At 34.9% G+C, this 26,630-nt stretch overlaps 1 protein-coding gene across 1 annotated transcript in view; it reads left to right on the top strand.

Annotated features, from left to right (window-relative positions):
• The window catches only part of LOC123668276 (dynein axonemal intermediate chain 7-like), a 60,764-nt gene extending 34,341 nt beyond the window's left edge, over nt 1-26,423 (top strand). The window contains exons 18-25 of the mRNA XM_045602040.1: nt 19,043-19,199; nt 19,405-19,547; nt 20,177-20,252; nt 22,854-23,007; nt 23,604-23,752; nt 24,570-24,639; nt 25,352-25,453; nt 26,259-26,423. Of these exons, the coding sequence (XP_045457996.1) occupies nt 19,043-19,199; nt 19,405-19,547; nt 20,177-20,252; nt 22,854-23,007; nt 23,604-23,752; nt 24,570-24,639; nt 25,352-25,453; nt 26,259-26,396 (989 nt within the window). The 3' untranslated portion in view covers nt 26,397-26,423. The remainder of the gene's footprint in view (nt 1-19,042; nt 19,200-19,404; nt 19,548-20,176; nt 20,253-22,853; nt 23,008-23,603; nt 23,753-24,569; nt 24,640-25,351; nt 25,454-26,258) is intronic.
• Nucleotides 26,424-26,630: the final 207 nt, after the last annotated feature.

Below are 26,630 nucleotides of genomic sequence, written 5' to 3' on the forward strand. Positions count from 1 at the left end.
ACATCAAGATATTTTAATTGGGTAAAAGTAAAAACCTCACCGAGAGGATTGCTTAAATCAGAATAACATACGGATAACTTTTTTAGACGTTTTTGAAGGCTGCCCAGCAGACCGATGTTACGATGACCGATTTTAGTGAATGATAAGTCTAAAGAATCCAAACTGATGTCTTGGAACAAATCTAATGATTCAAAGACCATGTCTCTCGGTTTTCCATTTTCATCGAAAGCGTAATTTCGACTTAGATCCAAGTGTTTTAAGCGTGGGAGGGAACTAAAAGCGTTAGACTCTATATAGTGTATATTATTTTCTCCCAAGTATAAAACTCTTAATTGAGGCATTCTTCGGAATGTATGGCCACCGATTACTTGTATACAGCAAGCGCGAAGATCCAATTCTTTTAGTTTTTTAAATGTATGACCATAGAATCCCACTGACCACAAAGATAGTTCTGAAATTTATAACAAAAACATAATTTACTTATTTCTATGTATTATGTACTATGTATCACACGATTATTCAAATCACATTTATCTTATATAGGTTTATCTTATTTTTTGGGTGTGTTTATATATTAAAATAAAGGTTTAAATTTTAAACGAAACAAAACAACAAAAGTGTTGGTCTCACCACCGTGCCTCGAAGAGCATATTAATGTGCCGGTCCCGGTTATTATCAAAGACACCTGATAGCGATCGTTCTCCATAGTAGAGAAAGGGTAGGGAATATATCCATCGACCCGCAATGGACCAGCGTAGTAGATTAGACTCAGATTCTCTTCCTACATAGGCAAAATGTGGCATATGCCTAGCAGTAGAATATTACAGGCTGAATTGAAACATTTAACAAACAGCAACAACAACAACTTAAATTAACTTACATTTGGAATAGTTTTAGAGTATTTTACATTTACATTTACATTAGTACATTTTATTTTATTTTTATTTTAAGAAAGGAGTTGAGGTAAATGAGGCACAATGCGAGTGACAATGAATCAGAAACAAGAAAATACCAAGTAATAAACTATATTTATCTCAGCCTTATCGTCATTGATAACTTATTGGAAATGAAAATTTATATCTCGAGATAATTATATTATAAAATATTTCTTACGTTTCCTCAAATCGATTGGATCTTTGGGCACTTCAGTTTTTTGTGTTGCGTTCAATGAAACGTCATAGATGTCAGAATCATTGTCTAAGAATCCAAAGTTATTGCCATAGAACGTGACATATTCAACTGTATCCACTAAACTTCGACCTTGACTGTCGCTCATTTGGAATATCTGAAAATATGGAAGAATATGCTTTTATAGGTTGGTGCCACGGTTACAGCTATGGATTGTACCTGTTGCGTCGGCGGTTGCGGGTTCGATCCCCGCACATGACAAACATTTGTATTGGCCATACAGGTGTTTGCCGTGGTCTGGGTGTTTGTGCAGTCCTTGTGGGTCTCCCCACCGTGCCTCGGAGAGCACGTTAGGCCGTCGGTCCCGGTTGTTATCATGTACACCTGATAGCCATCGTTACTCATAGTAGGAAATATATCCGCTAACCCGCATTGGAGCAGCGTGGTGGATTAAGCTCTGGTCCTTCGCCCACATAGGGAAAGAGGCCTATGCCTAGTAGTAAGATATTACAGGCTGAAGCGAGCAAGTTACTTTTAGAGGTAAAGAAGATGTTTTTGCTGCTGCCCAGGATACTTAAAGAGATAACATATGCCGGATAAGTTAAATTGGTTGGGTTTTTTCATAAATTACTGAAATTTTGAATCTGCTATAAAAAGGTAAAATTCATAGGTAGCGTCATTTAAAGTATGATTAAATTGTTAAAAACTAATGTAAAATGAAGATTCAAAAGTGCTTTTAAGGCCTACGTATAAAGTAAATTTTGATTTTGATAAATATCCTAATATTATGTTTCTTACTAATTTTTAGAAAACCGTAAGTTTAAATTTTACTAAAATTGCTTCATCAACGAAGCAATTATCGATATGTTTTATTTGGGTTTTTAAAGTTCCTCTGTTAACGAATCAAGTTGATGTTGTATTGGAGGTGTAACAAAATTCTTTTTAACCGATTTCCAATATTTTTATTTGCTAGCAAACGAAAAAAAAACGACTTCAATTACATGGATAAGTAATAAAACGTAAGTAGACAAAAAAAATTAACAAACGCACCACTACAATTTTCGAATGTTTCGCTCAATTTCTCTAGGATGTCAATCACTATATCCTGATTGCCTAATCATGATGCCACTCTTGGCATATATCTCCTTTCCAACAAAAAAGAATCATCAAAATCGGTTTATAAACGACGAAGTTACATAATATATATATATATATATATATATATATACATATATATATATATATATATATACGGTCGAGTTGAGTAACCTTCTTCTTTTTTGAAGTCGGTTGAAAAAGGAGAAAGTTCTCAATTGGACTGTATTTTTTCCTATGTGTGTTACCTAATAACTTTTTACTGAACATACGGTTTCGATGCGTATTTCTGTTTTCAAAAGCTGGTAATTTTCACGTCTCGTTTCAATATGAGAAAGATTTGATTAGTATTTTTGTGTTACTTATATTTAATAAGGCGTATTTAAATGATGATTTCTTCGACTGCTTACGATGAGTTGATGATGAGTGCCAATACTTGATGGAAATTGAAGTCCATCTTTTTTGCTAGCGAACACAATAACAATGATGATAATTAATGATGATAATTAATGCTAACAAAAACTGTTTTACATGTATAAACGTTGATAAAATAATTGATATCATAATGATTTATATACCTACTAGCTGCGCCGCGCGGTTGCACCCGAGTAATTTCCGATCCCGTGGGAATATTGGGGTAATAACAAACCTTCGTATTGCTTTAGATCGTCAACTATCCACGTACCAAGTTTCGTTACAAACAGTTAAGAAGTATTCACGTCCAAGTGTAACAAATCCATGTTTACAAACAAATAGGATTTATCGACTTATATAGGTATTTATATTAATAATATAAATATTTATATAGTGTCATATAATAATGTTGAAACAATTTATGTTAAAAAAATGCTGATTAGAGAATTTATTGTTGTGATTTCTTTTTGGTGATTCTTTTTTTATTCGCAAGATTGTGTGTCGTGTGTTGACATTGAAATTCGAGTAAGATTTAACGAGTAGTTTTTGACTATTTTTTCGACTACCTACGTCGATGATGGTCTCATTTTACTTTCGATATAATTGAAGTCAGTTTTTTTGTTTTTCGTTTGTTAACTTTTAATCTACATGAAATAAAGAGTATTTATATTTAACTCAACGGTATTTTATTAGTTAAGAATAGAGTAAAGAGCAGAGAGAGTAGCTTCGAATCAAAAATATTTAAAGTCAGCTGCTAAGTTCTTCTAGAATCAATTTTAATATATCTGTCATGTTGTGTAAAATATTACGCTATAAATATTCCTACCGGAGGTATAGCGGTTAGTCCACATTGCGCCATGCTAAGATATTTAATACTATATTCTTCTGAACATTTAAAATTGAGCACTTCATATTCCAACGCCATAACAGGACTTATTGAGTTTGCAGGTGTTATTACTATGCTTGATGCATTTTTATCTGAAAATTTAAATGTTTCGTATTAAAAATCGAGTATAAAGTACGATGATCAACGTTTAATGGTTGATTGATTTGGTCTGTAACATCTCACTGCTGGGCAATAGGCATCTTTCTGTCTTGTGTATTGTTTATGTGAGCTTGTGTAAGTTCGAGGTTATATGAAAATATTTCCTGCTGTGCCTCTGTACCTCAATTTAAATCTCTTAAATATAACATGATGACGATGATGACTTGAACGATTTATCTTAATTATTATTTAGGTGACGTTTAATCTTCCTTCAATATCAAAAGTAATTCAGGCAATGGAGATCAGTTCTTGTGAAATATCTCGCTTTTTGTCTCTGATAGTATTTCTATCGTCTATTTAAGCTGTAGAGAATTAACGAGGGAGATTGGTAATGTAGTTACTAAATATCTTATAATGAAATACAGCACAATCCAATTTATTTTAATGTTTTAATAAGTCAACTTAAACTCAACGATTACATTCGCTACTATTTTGACTAGACATATTTTAACTATGTTTTGAAAGCATTCTGTGAGAGAGCCTTTCTGATCTCTATAGGTAACTATTCCACATGAACATATACTATATGAACGTATTTATAAACTAGCTGTGCTCGCGACTTCGTCCGCGTGGAATTTAACAAAATAGTAATTGTTCAGTTTGCAGTTATTTATAAAAAAAAAAAAAAAAAAACTAAAAGAAAAGGAGCCTAAGTTACTCCTTATTACATCAGCTGTCTACCAGTGACTGCCTGTCACAATATGTCGAGCCGTTTCAAAGATTAGCTGGAACAAACAGACAGACAGACAGACAAAAATTATAAAAAACATTGTATTTTGGTATATGTACTGTGTATACATATACCAAAATACAATGTTTTTTATGTGCATTTAGTAAAAAGCGGTTATTTTAATATTACAAACAGACAACTCCAATTTTATTTATTTGTAAACATAAATACTTACTGCCATAATGAGTGAGGTGTCCATATTTGTCGACCCACTTCTGCACGTCAGTCATATAACCGGTTAAACATTTCGAATTTGTGTCGGTTTTAAAATGGGGCAGACCAGCGAATACTGCAGGAATAAATGTAAAACAGCAAATTCTGAAAAAAATATGACATAAAAAAAACTCATTCAAAAGTTTCAAGCACGATGGAAATTCTGGATCCAGGAACACACACATACACACACATAATGTCATCTATATGTTCTCTACGTACTGTCTATGTAGTCAAAATGACTAGTTTTACTGCACGCGATTGCTAACGCAACGGACAGTTATGGCTACCATTAAAATAGCTACAATAGATACTTTTTGTTGCCTGATATTTTTTAATTTTCATACATCTAGGTCGGCAAATAAGCGTACGGCTCACCTGATGGTAAGCGATTACCGTAGCTTATAGACGTCTGCAAAACTAAGAGCATCGCAAGCGCGTTGCCGACCCTATTCCCTATTCCTCCCAGGAGATCTGGTCACCTTTATCACCAACAGGAACACAAAACTGCTTGAAACCAGTATTATTTAGCTGTATTATGCGACTGCTCCAAGATCCTGATATAAGGCCAGATAGAAGATGTGAAAGCCAATAAGTTTTTTGTTCTCTACGTTGTTAACCATAATTTATTTATTTATTTATACTTTATTGTACACCACAACTACATTTGAAGCAATAAACACATTTAAAAAACATTTACAGACTGTGAAGTACAATGGGCGGACTTATGGCTATTTAACCATTTTTTCCAGACAACCCAAAATTTGATCTTTTTTTTTTTTAATTCGCATTTATAACTTTTTTTCTTCGGTTATGGGCGTTGATAATCATTAAATATTGATTCACTCAATTGCTCTCATGCATTGCAATTGCATGCCACCCTTGCCAGCCCTACGACCAAGGTCTTGGGATCGAATTAAACCATTGAACAGAGGACACCAAGACACAGATTTAAACTAATCTCGTAAGATACGTTATCCTTATCACAAATACGTGATCATTCACAATAAATAATCAGTTAAAGATTTGTGCGTATTTGCATTCCTTAAATACACACAATCACAATAAATGTAGATTTCCTAGTAATTTTATGTATTCTCAATCTCCTCTCTTTCTCCGACGCACGACTGGATTTTTCTTTCAGATCGACTATTTAAATACACAAAAAAGGCTCACAAGACTAAGAAAAAGATTAATACCATGTCGAATGGTAAATAAACGTTGATTCGTTTTCTCATAACGCCATTTATAAACATGTTCTTCGTCGTCTTTCAGAACCCTATTGAGTATCGATAGATGGCGTTACGAGAAGTAACGAGGTCATTCGTTCAGTAAATTTTACTCTTGAAAAAATTCAACAACTTGTCAACTTACATGATTTAATAAAGACATTTAAAAATCAAATCAATCCATGCGATACCAAATGGTAAATAAACGATTCAAATATCGCCATCTATCGAAACCCTATTGAGTTCCGATAGATGGCGTTACGAGAAACGTAGCGAAGTCATTTGTTCAGTAAATTTTACTCCTTATATTTTTTTAATACCGGGGACCTTATATGAAAGTCGTTTCTTTAGGAGTAAACTTTAAAAACCGAATTCAATTACATCGACAAGTAAAAAACCGTAGGTAGGTAGGTAGTACAGGTAAAACAATAAATTAAAAATATATTATTAGGAATAACTCAAAAACAACTTTTCAGTTCTCGATTAAATTTAAATGCACACACGACAAGTCACGAGCTATCGAATACAAAAGCAATCTTATATGTTCACTCAGCATAAGTTATGAAATAAAATACATAAAACAATAGAATCGAATTGAAATCATTCTTTTTATGAAGTAAGTTAAGAAAAAACAATCCACAGTAGTTTCTCATTTCAATTGGCAAAGGCCTCGTCTATACAGGAGAGGGATCAGAGTACTATGCTATCACACTATATATCGTGGACTGCTACCATGATTAACGATGGCTATTGCTGCTGTGATAATAACAGTTACCAACGGTTTTGGTCTTCGAAGCATGTTTGGAAATCAGGAACGACCCTAGCCCATATAGCGTCCGGGTGCAATTAATCGTGGGGATCTCATCGCCCCATAAAAGCCGACGCCAACATGCACCGCACCGCCTGCTCTATTTGTAAATCCCCTCCTGATGCGGAGATTTATGGTGGTACTTCTGTAAAGATTTTGGTGGATTTAAAAAAATCTATAAATCTCGGTAATCATGCGTCAGGTATTTATGATAATAATCAGAAGGCAAGCCAGAGCCTGATAGAAACCAGAGACAAACGACTACGAGCAGGTATCGAAAAAATATCAAATACTAATGTATTAAGATATAATTGAACTATTGTGACTATCCTACTACACAAGTGCATTCAATTAGAGTTTCAAATTTTCAAACAAATATAACGTTTTTAAATTTTCATAACCACTGAAAAACTTATTGATATTTAAAACAGAATATTTTCCATGTTCTCCATATTATAATAATCATTTGAAATGTATGTGTATACAAGCTGTGCCTGCGACGTAGTCCGCGTGGTGTTTAACAAAAAAGTTATTGTTCAGTTCGCTGAATTATAAAATAAATAAATTTCTAATATGAAAGTAGCCTAATTTACTATTATTATTTACATAAGCTATCTGCCAGTGAAAGTCCAGTCAAAATCGGTGTAGCCGTTTCAGAAATTAGCCGGAACAAACAGACAGACAGACAGACAAGAATTTTACAAAATTTTATTTTGGTATATATACCGTATATAAATCCATATGCATTTAGTAAAAAGCGGTTATAATAATATTACAAACAGACATTCCAATTTTATTTGTTTGTATAAATAAAAAATAAAAATAAAAACTTTTGTTAACTTTTGTTAATTAATTTTATTTGGTATTGGTACAAGTAGTTGAAGTCAATTTTAAAACATAAAGTTCCTGTACAATAGTCCAGTCAATTTAGGTTTGTTCTGCGGAAAATTTCCTAGTGAGCTGAATTTTAGTATACAATATTAGTATATATATATTTATTACGGCGTTGTAATCAAGATGTAAAAAATTGACATTGATATTATGCCGGCTTTATCATAAAAAGAGTTATAAATGTCAAAAAGTCACGAGAATCGGTTTTTTGGCAAATATCTCGCGACCTATTTGCTCGAAAGTCAATAACGGTCGTTATAAAAATTATTTTTCGTGAAATTAAAATTAACCGCTTTTGGAGTACAGTGCTAAAGCGACTACATTATGACGCATGATGCAATGCCTTTTTATTTTTCATAGTTAATTCATTCAATAAATCGTGTTAGGAATTTCGTCATTTATATTATCTAACATTCGACTTGGTGGTGGATAAGAATCATGAATAATTGTAATGGATTGAATATTATCTTTAATTATTGATGCAACAGCTTCTACGATTCGAAGATGTTCAAACAATGATTTGCTTTTGTTTCTTCGTACCACGAATTAGTCAAAATATTACTTGCAGTATCTCGAAAGCAAATGATTGTTAAAGATTTATTTTTCGTGGTAATTACAATATTACTCCCATATCGAGCAATCAATTTTCTTATCATTGTTATATCGTCTGGAACGTAATCTTCGATTCTCGACTATATATACTTTTAAAAATAAATTAAAAAATCATTATCTTTCTTTATCACAATTTTAACTATGTGGGTATAGTATATTTATATTTAAATATTATTATTTTGTGTGAGTATATGTTTGCACGTGTGTATGTACGTATATGTCTAGATATGTGTGTGTGAGTGTGCGTATATATGTATATATATTTCAATGATTTAATGTTTTCTTTTGTACGTCTATTTACTTTAATTTCTGTCTGTAACCGTTCCTTTTTGGGTGTGCTGGAAGAAATCTCTTACAGGGATAAGCACACCCATTATACTTAAGTCTCCATGACAAATATATTTTGTATATAATTTTGTACGTATAAATTTTTTTTAAATAAATAAATGATCTTTCATGACACCTTTCCACTCAGCCAATGTGAATATTGACAATCGTCATTATTTTCTATGTTATGCAAAACATTATCCGTGGCAATTCTAATATTTTCATCCATAGGACGGCAAGCGGTCACCCTTTCCACTAATTAACGAAAAATTGGAGATACTTTTTATCATGAATTTTTCGGCAGATTAGAGCTTAAAATGACTAAAATGACTTCTCCGTTTCTACACAGAAAGGCTTTTTCTTACGGGTAGACGCGTCAATACCCGTAACGCATAGCTTAGTATTTAGCTTAGACGCCGTGTTGGCGCAACGGTCACAGCCATGGATTATACCTGTTGCGCTGGCGGTTACGGATTCGATCCCCGCACATGACAAACATTTGTATTGGCCATATAGGTTGCTGGCTTTGAAATACACAGACCGAAGACGGGCAGCAGCGTCTTCGGTGTGACAAAGCCAACCCTGCGGTCACCAACCCGCCTGCCCAGCGTGGCTATTTGGCAGCGTGGCTACGCTATTTTTGGCGTAAACTTGTAGAGGCCTATGTCCAGCAGTGGACTGTGTAGGCATATGATGATAATGATACAGGTGTTTGCCGTGGTCTGGGTGTTTGTGCAGTCCTAGTGGGTCTCCCCACCGTGCCTCGGAGAGCACGTTAAGCCGTCGGTCCCGGTTGTTATCATGTACACCTGATAGCGATCGTTACTCATAGTAGGGAATATATCCGCCAACACGCATTGGAGCAGCGTGATGGATTAAGCTCTGTTCCTTCACCTACGTGGGGAAAGAGGCCTATGCCCAATAGTGGGATATTACAGGCTGAGGCGTTTAATTTATAATACATTGTTTCGTGTAACTACATGCTTTAATTGATTTTATTTTTTTTAAGCTATGTTCCACCAATTCTACTCCTTTGTAACTTTAACATGTAATAGCAAACTTATTAACAAATAAGATATATTTTTTTGTTAGGTGTCACTTTAGGGGTTGGTATAAAAAACCACCCCCAAAAAATATATTTCTCGTTTTTTACAGTTTCTAATATTGCGAAAATTCTAAAAAAAATATATTATAATTAATTTATCGATAGTCATATATGGTTTTAATTTCATGAAGATATCTTGAATAGGTACTGAGAAATAAAAATCTTTCGTTAAGGGTTGTCACCCCCATTATTCCCTTACTATAGGGGTTAGGGATGTGAGATTAAGTGTATGGCTATTTTAGATGAAAAACAATAAAAACGAAGTAAGAATCCTTCATTAGACGCGAGTGCAGTTTTCATACGCTTATCCGGCTAGATCCTTTCAGAAACAACTGGTTCACATTAAAGAAGTATTTTTGTGTTAGATAGCCCATTTACCGAGAAAGGTCATAGGCTATTTTTTCCTTAAATTAACGCGTGTAAAACAGCGGATCACAGCTAAATTATATGGTGTAAGGGATTATAATGATTTAAATGAAATGCTTAAGGTTACTAACGTATTTTACGAGATAAGGAATAATACTTTGTCAGTCTAAATAGCTTTCAATTTAGCCTTTGGTATGTAAATATTTTAAGAAGGTATAATTGGTACAGCAACATATCGTAGTAATGTATATAACAGCTATCACAACCGCTCTGGTGTAGCTCTGGTGTAGTGGTTCGTGTACAGGTGTCAAACAACAGTGGTTTTATTTTATATACAAAGTTATGTCCACAGGCTTATAGTGCCCGTGCTTTTGTTATTCCGATTTTTAGTTTGGTTAGTGATCGTTTACTTGGTACACTACTGCAGCTTACATTAAGAGAACTAATTATTCTATCTTAGTATCCCTAATGCAGACGTGAGTCCACCGACCAAAATTATGCTAGCTTAATTGATATCTTACATAACAACAGTGGTTTGCGGGTTCAGTTTCCCCTCGGGACGGATATTTGTACAAATATTTGTTTCCGCTTTGGATGACTGTCTTTATGAGTCTTCCACTTTGTTTCAACCGTGCTTCATAGAGTACGTTAAGCTATCGCTTCTGGTTGGTATCATATACACCTGATAGCGATCGTTAGTAGATCGTTAGTATTGTAGGGAATATATCCGCCATCACGCAGTTGGGCAGCGTGATGGATTAAGCTCTGATAGTTCTCCTACATGGAGAAAGATGTCAGTACCCAGCAATGGGATATTACAGGTTGAATCCTGAACCAATCCTTAAAATATAGAAATATGCTACCGTAGACTTTTTTGTAGGAACATGAAAGAGTAATAATTTTACCATACATTGCCTCTATGCCACTTTATTCGTATTCAAGTTCTTTTTCAAAGGTTGTCTGGAAGAGATCGCTCTTTAGCAATAAGATCGCCTTTTGTACATTTCTTTTTTATTGTTATTTCTTCTTGCATATTTTATGTTATATTTATAGTTTCTGGTTGTAGAATAAAGTATATTTGTATTGTATTGTATTACACATTGTTTCAAAGCTCATATTTCAATCACTTTATATAAAACCTTCAAAAAATTTTACCTTTATAATGAATATCTTTGTCTGTTGAAGAAAATCCATTAATTTTTAAGTATATGTACGTCTGAGACGCTGGTTGGTTACGGCAGTAAAGAAATATAGCCACCCCCTCTCTTCCCGTGGGTGTCGTAAGAGGCGACCTTAACAAAGTTCCACTACTACCTTGAAACTTATAAAGCCGACCAATGGCGGGATAACCATTCAACTGCTGACTTTGAAATACATGGGCTGACGGGCAGCAGTGTCTTAGGTGCGACAAAGCCAACCCTGCGGTCACCTGGCCGCCTGCCCAACGTGGTGTCCGTGGGCAACAGACATGAAGCTCGCGCTATTTTTGGCGTGATCGTATGGAAGCCTATGTCCAGCGGTGGACTACGATAGGCTGTATTGGGTGAGTGAGTGAGTACGTCTGTACGTATGCAGTACGTCTTGAAAAATTAATTTCGATTGGCCCAGTGGAAGAAAATAAATAAATCGACACCAAACGATTTCGGATGTGAATGCATCTTGCTTTTTTAACCGACTTCTAAAAAAGGAGAAGGTTCTCAGTTCGATTGTATTTTTTTATGTATGATTTTGATGATTTTTTTAATCGAAAGGTAGTGCGTTTCATGCGGTCTCATTTAAATTTAATTCAGATCCGAATCTTATAATGCGTATTTACTTGACTATTTTTTTCAGCCACCTACGTTGTATTGTACCGCATTTAGAGGACTAATTAGCAGTAATGGCTATCTAAAAGATTTCAATTTAATGAAACATTTTTTTGTCAATAATATGTGTGTGTTACGTGTATTTGCACGAAAACGTCAAAATGAGCAGAAACTGCGCGGATCTCTCGTTGAGATAGTAACATAGATATCGCAAAATACTCACATACGGAAATTCATTTTATTGAATCCCTTAAGATTATTATATCCACCACAATTTTAGACATATTTTTGATGCACAAATAGTTCACAGGCACATATTGAAAATCACATGCACACGCTTGCTATATTTATAAATATGACACAGTTATAAAACCAGCGCGTTACGTATATTTTACACAAATGATACTTATTTATTGCTATCCGATAAGGGTATGTATCTTATCGATTGTACAGAATACAAATCTTCGACTAAAATTAACGATTGGTCGTAATCCTGTTTTATCATTTATCTTTTATCTTTCAATAATAACGTTCATGATTCGTATGTTGCGAACTTGATATGATAATTTCGTAAATAAAATAAGATATATTATATTTCTATATTAATCTCTTGTTTTTTTTTTTTGTTTTGGGTGGTACCCATCGAATTTCGTAAGGTCGGTTTTTTTCGTGAATTATTTCTTTTTTTTTTTTTCTTTTACTTCAACATTTAAGGAATAATAATCACTTTAAATTTTTATTTCTAAATTGACCATTCGACCTTATGTTTGTACATGTTTGTTTTCGATGTTGATTGCCTCACATGAACGAACGCAAAGATAAAAATTATCCACTTTGATGCAGTCATTCAGAAATTATGAGCGTTCGTACATTACGGCATTTATTCATTAATTTATGATACGTATAAAAATATCTAACGGATAAGAGTTTATAAATAATAAATAAATAAATATTTACACAATACACACACGGCCGTCTGTTCCTAAAGTATGCTTGTGTTATAGGTAACAGCCGACTGGTATATAGCTACATTTTTTTTCGATAAACATACTTATAGTATATCAGTCTCATTCGGACAGCTGACCAACACGTACGTCGTTTTCTGAGAATCTCAGGGATCGCAAACCTTTTGCTCACCTCAAGCAGTGATATTAATATTTGCACAGTTCACTATGGGCAGATGTACAATTTGTAACAACCAATTCTCCGACGGCGTTCAATGCTCCGCGTGTGGGAAACAGTTGGACTTCGGTTGTGCGGGCTTGACTGAGGCTGGCTGGAGAAGATTGGGCACGGACCGCCGATCAGCTTGGAGATGTCCGTCCTGCAGAACCGCTAGTTCAGCTCCTCTTAGTCCTATTGAACCAGCTTCATCAGCCACTATTTTGCATGAGATTCGGGAGATCAAGCTACAGATGGCGGAATTCCATGAAATCAAGGACAAATTGGATTGTCTTCCGAACTTGGTGGAAGAAATCAAATCCATGAAAGCAGACATTGCTGATTTAAAAAAGTCGTGCAACTTTTCGGCTGGATTAATTGATGACCTTAAAGTGAAGTCTGCTGATATAGACAAAAAAGTCGTAGATTTGGAGGGTAGATTGTCTGCTGCTGAAGGTAAAATTAACAATCTAAATTCTCAGCTGTCAAATTCTGAGCAAAGATCACGACTGAATAATGTGGAGATTAAGGGCGTGCCATCAAGGAAAGATGAAAATTTATTCCAAATTGCTGAAGCCATCTGTAGGGAGATCGGATATAGCTTTCCAAAAACTCAGATAAATTATATCTCAAGAGTGCCTACGTACAACTCAAAGGAGAAGGCAATAGTGATATGCTTTTTAAATCGATACATCAAGGAGGATTTTATATCGGCAGCGCGCAATCATAAACTGTTGAAAGCTGAAGATTTGGGTTTTCATGGGTCACAGCAACGCGTATTTGTGAATGATCATTTGAATTCTGAGTCCAAACAATTGTTAAATAAGGTCAAACAAACTGCAAAAGAGAAAAAATATGCTTACGTGTGGGTTAAATTCGGCAAAATTCATGTAAGAAAAAATGATAACTCTGGAGTGTTTATAGTTAATAAGTTGAGTGATTTAAACAAGTTTGTTTAGCCTGTTACACTTTACCCGCTTCATTGCTTATAATGTTGGTGCGATTTAATTTTTTGATTATTATTGGCTTTAATACTTTTGCTTTCAAACTCATCCGTAGTTTTGAAATTATTAATTTGAGTGAGTTTTATAAAATGTTTGTAACGTCTGGATTGCCACTTCCACCTGAATCGCTTTGCTATTGTTTACTTTGCGATACCATTCAACTACGCACAGCAAATAACAAAATTGTATCGCTCTCGCTTTGCCTCCATAGGATTGCATTGTACGCGTTGTCTAATAGCTTATTCTTTCCTTGTTGCACCCGTACGACTAATTCTCATTATTATTTTCACAACCTGTCGTGTGCTTCGCTCGTTCGCAGTCCTTTGAATGTTTTGACGGTATTATTAATCAATTATACCTATAACTTAATATTATTCTGGATTTATACTTTTGATTATTATTTTTACTTTGTAGTTATTTTAAAAATTAATTTGAAACTTAGCAATGGATTCTTATAGTAGAAATTTTGTAAGTAAATATAATGTGAACATTTACTATCAGAACGTCAGGGGACTGCGATCCAAGACTTCAATTTTCTATAGAAATGTATGCCTTAATTCATATGACGTAATCATTTTAACGGAGACATGGTTATTGGATGGTGTGTGTGACTCAGAATTGTTTGATGCTAGATATATTGTATGGCGGCGAGATAGGAATTACGACTTCACTAAACAAAGTCGCGGTGGCGGTGTGCTAATTGCCGTAAAGAAGGATTTTCATGCTACCTCGCAGTTTCAATTTAATTCTACCGCAGAAGACATGTGGTTATCTTTACCAATTAAATGTAATAATAGTAATAGGTCTGTAAAACTAAACTTATGCGTTATTTATTTGTGTCAACAGAAAATGGGGTTGACTTTTTCAGATCAACTACAGAATCATTTAAGTATGCTCGGTAGATGTATATTGAATCGACCTAATGACATTTTTTTGATCGTCGGAGATTATAATTTGAGTGGTATAACTTGGGTATATAGCAGTGACGGTTCATTTACGGCGAGTAATGTGACTAGCCCTGATGAACATATATTAATTGATGAACTTTGTACATTTGACTTAAGCCAGTGTTTTGAACAGTCACGGTAAAATTTTAGACCTAGTATTATCTAACACCACCGTTGACGTTACTGAATGTTTTGATCCATTGGTTCCTCTCGATCCGCATCACAAAGCCCTTATTATTAGTTTAAAATCCCATCTTAATGTATGCCTAAAGCCAGAATCAAGGTTAAAACGTATTTTTCACAAGGGGAATTACGAATTAATAAACCGTCAAATAGATACTATTAATTGGCATGAAGAATTTTTAAACAGAGATATTGAATCTGCTGTCGATATTTTTTACTCACTCATAAATAAAATAATAGATTTATATATACCCTCTAAAATTTGTCGAGAAAATAAATATCCTGTTTGGTATTCACCGTCCTTAAAAAAATGTATAAAAGAAAAGTATAAATAATAATAATAATAATAATACACTTTATTGTACACCAAAAACAGAAATAATACATATCAAAGAAAGAAAGAAAATATTGACAATATATTCATTAGGTACAAAGGGCGGCCTTATCGCTAAAAAGCGATCTCTTCCAGGCAACCTTAGGGCAAAGGAAATGGTCTAGCGTCAGCATAGGTGTACAAGTTACAACAAATTTGTTATAAATATTCAAATAATTAAACATATACATACATACATACATACCTACATACATACATACATAAATAGATACATAAATACATACATACATACATAAATAGATACATAAATACATACATATATACTGACATATATACATATATACCCACGTACATGCAGACATACATGTAAATACATATATGTATACATTATAATTATAAATTACTTGTTTATTGTTGAGTTTGAAGAAAATGCTTCCAAACAGTCTTTTTAAAAAGTGCAGGTGTTTGTACACGTCTGATATTCAAGGGCAAGGTATTCCATAAGCGAGAGGCTTGAACTGTAAAAGATTTGTCATAAAAGGAAGAGGAGTGAGAAGGAATTTCAAGAAGAAAATTACTGTCAGAACGAAGACAGCGTTCGTGAGAATCACCAAGGAATTTGAAACGTTCTTTCAGATAGGAAGGGGTAAAGGGATTAAATAAAATGGAGTAAAGTAGGGTAAGAACATGAGTATTCCTGCGAAGGCGAATTGGGAGCCACTTGAGTTTTTTGCGAAATTCCGAAATATGGTCATATTTGCGTAGTCCAAATAAATATTATAAAAAGTTTAAAAACTATGGTAACCTTTCGGACTTTCTCACTTATAAGCTACTCAAAAAAAGAGTTAATCACCTTGAATCTGAGTGTTATCTTAATTATAATTAAGATAACACTCAGACATAGATATATATATCATGTGTTGAAAAATCAATTAAAGACAACCCTAAATATTTTTGGACGTTTGTAAAATCACGATATAAATCACATAACATGCCGAATACCATTAAATACGGCAGCATGGTTGCAACAGATGGGACTTCTATTGCTAATCTTTTTTCAGAGTTTTTTTATTCAACTTTTATTCAACCCTCTTCCTCATCGGGATATACAAATCAAGCCCTAGACAGTAATATCCCGGTATTAATTAACGTTTCAAGTGTTTATATTAACATAAATGAAGTTTCTAAGCTTCTTTTATCATTGGACATTAATAAGTCAGCTGGTCCCGACTATTTGCCTCCTATTTTCTTTGTTAAATGCGCCGCATCTATCTCTAAGCCTATTCATTTATTATTCGTAAAATCTATGTCAGAAAATAATATTCCATCCATATGGAAGTCAGCTTTTATAACACCAATACACAAAAAAGGATCAAAATCCGATGTTTCAAATTATAGACCAGTCTCAAAATTATGCGTTGTAGCTAAAGTATTCGAAAAAATAGTATATAAACAATTATATTCTTCACTTAAAAACTCTTTTTCCGATTCCCAACATGGTTTTCTGAAAGAACGGTCAACTGTATCTAACCTTATCTTGTTAAACGAATTTATAATTAGTGGTATGGTGAGGGGAGGGCAAGTGGATGTTATTTATACGGATTACAGCAAATGTTTTGATAGAATACATCATCCTACCCTCATCCGTAAGCTCGAAAATATTGGAATTTGTGGTGACTTACTTAGGTGGTTTGAGTCCTATATTTCTAACAGATCCCAGGCTGTAGTTATCAACAACTACATATCTAGTTGGGTTGTTGTTCCTAGTGGTGTGCCCCAGGGTTCCCTCTTAGGTCCACTGCTGTTTCTGATCTTTGTAAATGATATTGGATCATGCTTTCGACACTCTAAATTGCTATGTTTTGCTGACGACATGAAGATTTACAAGACAATCGCAACCAGATCCGACGTGGTTGACCTTCAGGCGGATTTATTACGTCTGAGCAATTATTGCGAATTAAATAAATTGGACCTTAATCCATCTAAGTGTTCACTTTTGTCATTCTGTCGTCAGTCAGCCCACATTCCATCAGAATATCGACTAAAGGGTCAGAATTTACAGAGACTTACGAAAGTGCGGGATCTTGGGGTGATCCACGATTCGAAGCTTCTCTTCGATGAGCATATTGATGAAATTATTAAGAAAGCCTCGAAAGCACTGGGATTCATCATGCGAACTTCAGAAAATTTTAAGGACATTAAAACTATTAAGATTTTATACTGCACGTTTGTTAGGAGTATCTTAGAATATGGATCAGAGATCTGGAATCCCCGCTATAAAAAGTACACAAATAGAATCGAGCAACTACAAATGAAATTTGTTAAGTTTTTGTGTTTTCGTCTAAAGCTACCGTACTCCTCTACTATTTACCTTAATCAATGTGCACGATTCCACTTGCTTCCTTTATACAAACGTCGTGAAATTGCTGACATTATTTTTTTAATAAAACTTATTACTAATAAAATTAACTCTCCGGAACTACTTTCTAAAATTAATTTCATTGTACCATTGAAATCAGTACGGCACTACACACCTATTCAACTACCTCTGGTATCCACAAATTACTGTCAAAACGCTTTCCTGTGGCGCGCGAGTAAAGGCTTAAATAATTTGTGTAGACAGAGCGATTTTGATGTATTCTGTTCGGGTGTGGTGGTGGCGAGGCGATTATTGAACCAGAATTTCTTTGCATTGTTTAGTTGATATATGTATATGTAATGTTCAAAAAAGGTTATGTAATAATATCTTGACGTGCAACTACTCTGTCCGCATGATATGTTTATTTATGTACTAGTTCTTATACGTGAAGACCTTTCATTAGCCAAATGTTGTTTAGTTCAATTTGCTATGTGTTGTTATTTGTGCTGTTGGTTTTCCGAATATTAAATAAATAAATAAATAAATAAATAAATAAATAAATAATATACATATATAAATATATAAATAAATATTTATATTACACCCAGACTCGGGGTGGGAATCGAACCCATAACCCTCGGAGCAGAAAGCAGGGTCACTACAAACTGCGCCAATGGGCTAGTCATATGAGTTTGTGATACAGTTTTTCTTTTCCCCATTAAACTTCGATTTGTATTCCAAATAAATGAGTTAGAAACCTTTGAGTCTAAAATGAGTTGTTTACTTGTTAAGGTGAAGGAAGTTCAATCATCTATCAGAAAATAGTTTACAATAGAACATTCCATTGCTGGTATAGGTCTCTTTCTTCATATTGAGGCGGCGAATGCTAGCACGAACCCATCTCGCCCAACCCAGTTGGAAGATTGCTCACACGTGGTGGTTTTTAGTCAGTAGGAGTCTGAAATAACCCTCTGGCACCCCCGCGCCGGAGGGTATCCATGATGGATTTTCCCCACGTAAGAAAAGGCCTCTTTCTTCGTGTAGGAGAAGGCTTCGACCTTAATAATACACCAGGGTGCTCCACTGCGGCTTGGCAAATATAAACTATTTGTCATAACTTAAGACATATTACCAATATTAACTATAAAACTAACTAAAATGCCGACGAGGAAGCATTACGTATTGAACTACAATTCTTCCACTTCACAGAAATTATGTCCCGCGTTAATACACTGTCATGTTGTTGGTCATTAGTACATTTTTAAGAAATATATCAAATATTTCAGTACAGCTGCCAAAATCTCTTCAAGCAATGAAATATCAGGTACAGTACAGAGCCCCGTCTCCCCCTCCGCCAGGAGTTACCAGAACTCCCGAGGAAATTGAAGCCGAACTCAAAAAAGTCGAGGCTCAGTATGAGAAGCTAGCTCTGGTTTGTATTGAGTAAGTTTTTAAAACTTTGCTTAGTAATAAAGAATGGTAGGGTCGTAGTAATCAATTTATTGAATAAATAAGAAAGTAAGAAATAAGAGTTATATAATTAATCTAAATTGTTACCTTTATTAATATATTTCTTGACCTTTTAAACGTTCTAGAACTTCTGTAAAATTATGTGTAAATTTACTTAACAAAATTGTGTCATATCTAGCCTTCCACAAGATGTGATGTGGACGGAACCGCCAGTGATATGCCAGTGGCAGGAAGCGAGACGTCTTTGGACCAGTAACTACGTGAACGATTACAAGTTCAATGAGGACAAACTCACCGTGCAGTTCAGGACTGGAGTTCTTTGTATGACTTTTCTTAATTAACATTTATTAACGATTTGATTTTAGAGTGGAATTTGGTGGAGTTTCACACAAAGGGGCTAACAATTTTAATATGACCACTACGAGTATATGCGTAATACTCATATTACAAAACTAGAGAATTTTTTTGGAAAATAAATCTTCTTGAAATATTTTAAAAATCTAAAAGATAGTCAAAGTGGATCTCAACGCCGTGGTTTCGATGACACTTAAATTTTCCTTTTGGTTTGATGATAATGATCTGATAAACTTGATTACTCATGTTATGAATATTTTACGATTCGCAGTAAAGCAGTGTGACCGATTAAACTCATAATAACCCCGAAATAAAAAAACAGAATTTTGCCCGGTAGTAATATATTTATTGAACGTTTCAGTACAGTTCAGTAAAGATATTAGACTTAATAAGTAATACAGTTCAGTAAAGATATTAAACTTTTATGTAATGTGTATCTTTACAGTTAAATAAACTATTTTTGTTTTTGTTTTTTTTTTTGTTTTTTAATTGGTTTATATATAATTATTTCAAAATAAATTTTGTATTTCTGTTACAGAAGTTTTCAACTTCTATCTTTTATCTTATATATAGTATGTATACATATCTTCGTTTAGGGCCAATCGGAATAGCAGCACTAAGATACGGAAATATGCCGTACCAGGGGTGGGATGTGAGACCAGATCCCAATAGGTAAGTAATAATCGAAGAATTTAAAGTTACTCAAGTCGTAAGTTAAAAATAACTCGACATCATCACAAATGTTTCCAAAACTTATGTGCACATGAAGGAATTGTTAATTATTTTCGGGCTATACCTATATCTATCGTTCTTTGTTATTGTTCTCAGTGACAGCTTACACTCTTTTGTCTAGCCAAAATGACTCTCAGTAAACAAAATCAGTGTTCCGAACAACGACCTATTATACAAAGTTACGAAGTCGTTCTTCTGAGGTAAACCAATTAGAAGAAATGTATACTCCTCGTTCTGCCACTAATATGATATTAATATTTTATCACAAAACAAGTGGGTAAACGTAAGAATTTAAAAAACAACCCAAAATCTGCGACTACGCTCGTAACATTTAATATTTTAATTTTTTATCATTATGAATTTTATCTATACTCGTGTTCATCACATTACATTATTGAATTATAACTTGGTTGCCTAAAGTAGTGCAAAAACAAAATTAGACAGTACACAATACACAAAACATAACATATAAACACAGATAAGACCATTTCCAACACCCAAAGACAACTAACTACCAGGAATATTTTAAGCCCGTTGGGCGCCACTGCTACGTGGTAATTTGTAATTTAGAGTTGACTATATAATATATTTGTGACCGTGGCTGAAGGCGAAAAGAAAAATCCTCACTCAGCGGTCGGCCGCCAGCAGCCCCACTTCACGTATATGTTAAATTTATATTTATTACTAGCTGACCCCGCAAATGTTGTTTTGCCATATTGTGTTGTGTTGCCCCTATAACTTAGGAGGATGAAAAATGGATGTTGTTCGATGCTCAGGCCTACCCAATATGCACACAAAATTTCATGAGAATCGGTCAAGCCGTTTCGGGGGAGTTTAATTACAACACCGCGACACGAGAATTTTATATAATAGACTAACTGCTGCCCGCGACGTCGTCTGCGTGAACGCTATACAACACCAAAAATACCTACGATTATACCTTTTAAAATAACATTCATTTACCCGTTTCTTCTTTACATTTCATATCTACTGAAAAATCTCATAGATGGCGCTGTTTTAAAATTGTCTTGTCTACTTATATTCATTTAATTATGTTTATCGGCTTAGTTACTTATATTGCGTGATTTTTATAGTGTGAAGCTAGCTTATATAGCATGGTTATTAACATAATAACAACAACATTCAAATATGCGTCGTTACAGAATGCGTTGAAGAAATAAAGGTTCACTGCTCGTTCCCCGTGATACGAAGGTGATAGCGTGATAATATGTAGCCTATATGTTGACCCGACTTCTTAAAAATATTCGTGCCAAATTTGAAGTAAATCCATGTGGTACTTTTTGAGTTTATCCCGGACATACATACAGACAAACAGATAAACAGACAAACAGACAAAAATTCTAAAAACTATATTTTTAGCTTCGGTATCGATTGTAGATCACACCCCAAGTATTCTTTTAAAAAAATATTCAATGTACAGTTTTAACTTTCCTACCATTTTATTATATGTATAGATTATATATATGTTAAAGTTAATTTAAGTCGATAAAAATGTCTGACGTGTGCGGGAATCGAACACGCGACCGCCAGCGCAACAGCCAGTGCTATTACCGCTGCGCTAACGCGTCGTCAAACTACTAGGTAGTCACAGGACTGTCGATTTGTAGTTTTACTGAAAAATCGCCTGTGGTATGTAATGCATGCATGATTAACGAAAGACATGGGCATTTTGAGACCGTGGATGTTAATTTTTCAAATTAAAAAAAAAGTCCCACTCCACAACCGCTACCTAGTATACTAGAGTATGTGGTTACTTTCGAGGAACAACGGGTACCACGAATATAGCCGAAGTTAAGCGAACCGAGATAATATTAAATAAACTAAGCGCCTGACTATAAAAAATAGCAATAACGTTTATACTTGTTACAGTATGGTAACTTAAATTGAAAGATGACCGATCGACCGATAATGGATCCGTACGGTCCATCTTTGTCAGTCGGTTTCAGTCATTTTAATTAATGTGACATTAACCATTATACACATCACAAGGTCATATTAGTCTCGGTGGGAAAACATCGTTAGGTTCCTTAGAATCTAAACAAACGAGACATACAATTATGCAAACTTTTGTTTGTTCTCTCTCCTAAAATTGTGGCAGACAAATTGTCTACCTTTCGCCTTTATAGAAGATATATATAAAAGATATAACTAAGTTGGCAAACAAAGGCTCACCTGATGGTAAGCGATTACCGCAGCCTATTGATGTCTGCAACACCAGAAGCATTGTAAGCGCGTTGCTGACTCCTCCTCCCATTCCCCCAGGAGCTCTGGTCACCTTACTCACCAACAGGAACACAACACTGCTCGAAAGCAGTATTATTTAGCTGTGATCTTCTGTAAGTTTGAGGTACTACCCCAGTCGGCCTGCTCCATTTTTTAAGCAGCAAATTTCTTGCTTCCCTATCTCAGTTTCTGCCCAACCGTAGGATATTAACAAACTGTACTATACCCTATAGTAACGTAACTTTATAGAAAAAGACCCTTAGGTTATTGATCATAAGTAGACTGCATTTGTTTCAGTAAAGGCGTAATAATATCAGTAACGGGTGTGTGTGTCACTGTTACTTGGATTTGTATTGGAAACACTGTCAAGTTGAAATGGATTGCCAACGCAACGACATCAGCGCTAAAGGAACACTTCGATAAGGCGTACAGTGTGAAGAGAATGATGCAGGTGTGGTGTTTATTGTGGTTGAAGATTTTCATCATTTAAGTTACATATTTTATTTAATTAGTCACCTGTGATTTTGTGCTCTTGAAATTTTACTATTCCAAATAACCCGATTTTCTTGTATAGCCTATCCATGTACATATCTACGCCTACCACTCTTTTCGATACCTTAAACTGCCTTAATAATATTACTTTTTACTAACGGCCTAATTTTTTACAACGGGGTTTTGACGGGAAAGCGTATAAAATACAGATTTTTCCTTACACCACTAGGACGATAAACATGCCTACAATTGGTTTGATGATACCGTATGTCTATAGACTAGTATAATATCAAGACTATTGCAAGCGCATTGCCAACTCTAACTCCGACCTTCCGCAGGACCCCTTGTTATCTTATTCAAAATAGGGGCGCATTACTAAATGAGAACAGTATTATTTGTCTGTAATCTTTTGTAAGATTAAGGCTTTTCCCTAGTCGGGCTCCAGCAAGTTTAATATATAGCTCTGTGACAAAAGAACAGCAAAGCTTGTAAACAGAGTTTAATTTAGATATGACACCCTAAGGGTGCTATAATTTAAAATTTTTGATATTACAGATAATGCGCGAAGCGGCCTGCGATTTCTTCCCAGATTTCGACGCCCATAACCACATAGAAGGCACGAGTCCCAAGGAATGGGTGATGGAGAGACACCACTACCACGCCATGGCGTTCCTGTCAAGAGCCTACCATTTTCAATGGAGTAGGTTAGTTTTATGTATCATATAATGAGATACGGATTCAGTAGCTTTATATATCTATAATTATGTTAATGTGTTATGTTATCTGGAAGAAATCGCTATTTAGCGATAAGATCGCCTTTGTACATCTTGTATTATATCTTTCTTTATATGTGTCTGTATTTTGGTGTACATTAAGAATAAATAAATAAATAAATATACTCCTTGTTTTGTGTGCCGTGTCCTCCCGTGTAGCTACGGCACCAAAGAATATAGGTACCCCTTCTCTTTCCGTGGGTGTCATAAGAGGTGACTAAGGGATAACAAGGTCCCACTACCACTTTGGAACTTAAAATTGTGTTGCCTATAGTCACCACGCTGGGCAGGCGAGTTGGTGTCCGCAGGGCTGGCTTTGTCGCACCGGAGACGCTGCTGCCCGTCTTCGGCCTGTGTATTTTAAAGCCAGCAGTTTGATGGTTGTCCCGCTATCGGACGGCTTTATAACTTCCAAGGTGGTAGTGGAACTATGTCGCCTCTTTCGACACCCACGGGAAGAGAGGGGGTGGCTATATTCTTTATTGCCGTAGCCAAACAGCTAACTAAGCTTCCTTAGACTAGTAAGCCTTTTTTATGGCTTTTAGGCAGTCGATCTGAAGGAGTAAACTCCAGTCTTGCGTAGGAGTTGTTTTATTCTTTTATTCTAATCTGTCTTTTATTTTTACACCATTTTCCTTTCCTTTACTTTTTAAAAAAAAAATCAGATCAAAAAGATAATATAAATTTTACAATAGCTTATTTACTTATAATATTAAATAATACGTTAGTTATTTTAATTTCATTTCAGGTGGAATACTACGGCAGGCAGCCGTAATATAATAATGCAATTACGAGAAGCGGTCGATACGAAAAGAGAGGTGAGACATGGGTACTGTTTATTAAGGACCCCTGATCTTCATTGGCCCTGAGCTACCGATAGTCCAGGAGAATTTTTCTTGATTGAAAGTCATTAGTATTTTAAGAGCTTCATACATATTGCATATCAACAAGAAAAAATGCATAAAAAACAGGAACCCAGTAGGATAAAATTCTGTAACCTGGCCTTGAGACAAACACAAGATACATAAAAACGTCCAGATTTCTGGAAATATATGTATGGTCAATACGGCTACGGTTACGGTTATAGTCAGCGACTGAACAAGCAAGCTTTAGCAAAACCAGCAGTTGCTATGACCACTGCGTTAACTCGTCATCTTCCATAATCATCGCATCGTCATGTAAATGAGATTTCATCCCATAGTCATTCATTCATTTAAACAAACGGCTTTTAGTAGTACTAAATCAGGTCAGATGATTTTGCTAATGTAGCTAAACTTGAAGATTCAAACGTTTGATCGAGAATACAACCTTAATAGAATTTTGAAGACCTAGTTCCTATATAGGTCGTCTATAGTAGGTATGTATATCTCATTTTTATCCGGGGAAATAATTTAATGGGTTCGATCTTGCTTGCTTGAAGTTTGTGCTTGTGTATTGTGTGTATTTCAAGACCCCCGACACAGGAGCAAATCCTGCTGGGAGATGTTGAGTGTGTAGCATTTGTTTATTTATTTTATTTTATGGTTACAGGCTAAGTTTCAATTACTCCACGTCACACCCCAATGCGCGACTATCCTCAAATGCATCGAGCTTTCCCAAGAATTTAATACGGAACCAATAGTTGGCTTACAGGTACTAAAATCAAATAAAATATGGGCAGAGTTAACAATGTTAAATAAACATGATATACCTTAACATTTTTGAATATCACATCAAAAATTGACCGCTCCAGTGGGATTCGAACCCGCGTCTCCGACTGACCGTGTCTCATCGTTCCATAGCTTAATTGGCTAGAGCGCCGACACGGTCAGTCGGAGACGCGGGTTCGAATCCCGCTGGAGCGGTCAATTTTTGATATGATATTCAAAAATGTTTAGAATTCCTAATGTGTGGGTAACACAAAAATAAAATCGTAAATATGATATACCTTTTTAAAATCCTTGTATTGTACCCTTCAATTTGATACCCATATTGTAGTATTCGAGAAAAAATTTTTTTTTTCATTAACTACAATGGCTTCGCGCAGCCGCCATGTTTGATTTTTTTTATGTCACCTATCTAAGAACACTTGGGCAGCTAAGACGAACCTAAGGATACCTCAATTATGTAAATCCGTTCAATGGTTCTGGAAATATGAGGTAGTAAAGAATATTACATACAAATATACATACATACAAGATACGCGCGAAAAACATAACCCTTCCTTGGCAGTCGGGTCACACTTTTTGTTATATTTTTTCCGGTTAGGTATATATTCGTCTTTTAGTTTCGATATATTATTATTATTATTTTCTATTATTTTTCAAACTATTGTACATAAGCTTGGAGACAATTGCAGATTGTATAAAAGGGTGAAATTTTACCTAGTTAACTCCCGGATTGTATAAAAGATAACCCACATTAAAATTGTCATAACATAATAAAAATTTCGTTCCAGTTCTATCCAGACCTATTCACGCTGAACATGTCCTACGGGTCGGTGGACGCACGTCGGGTCACGTTCAATATGAAGTACAAACTTGTTGAGACTGTGTTCGACATGTTGCAGGAGTTGAAACTGTGTAGCTATTCTTGAAATATACATACCTACTCAAATTATGAATTTTTCTTACAACTTCTAATAAGCTACCAAATCATTCTAAGAACATAAGTGCAAGCCTGCTTGTACGCGGTTACCTTAGCCTATAAACGCCTGCAAGAAGCATCGCCAGCGTGTTGCTGACCCTACCCCCATTCCCTATGAATATAACACTGGATGAGTGCAGTGTTATTTAACTGTGAATTTCTGTAAGAGTGAGGTATTTCGCTT

This window comes from Melitaea cinxia, chromosome 30, assembly GCF_905220565.1.
Source record: "Melitaea cinxia chromosome 30, ilMelCinx1.1, whole genome shotgun sequence".
NCBI lineage: Eukaryota > Metazoa > Arthropoda > Insecta > Lepidoptera > Nymphalidae > Melitaea > Melitaea cinxia.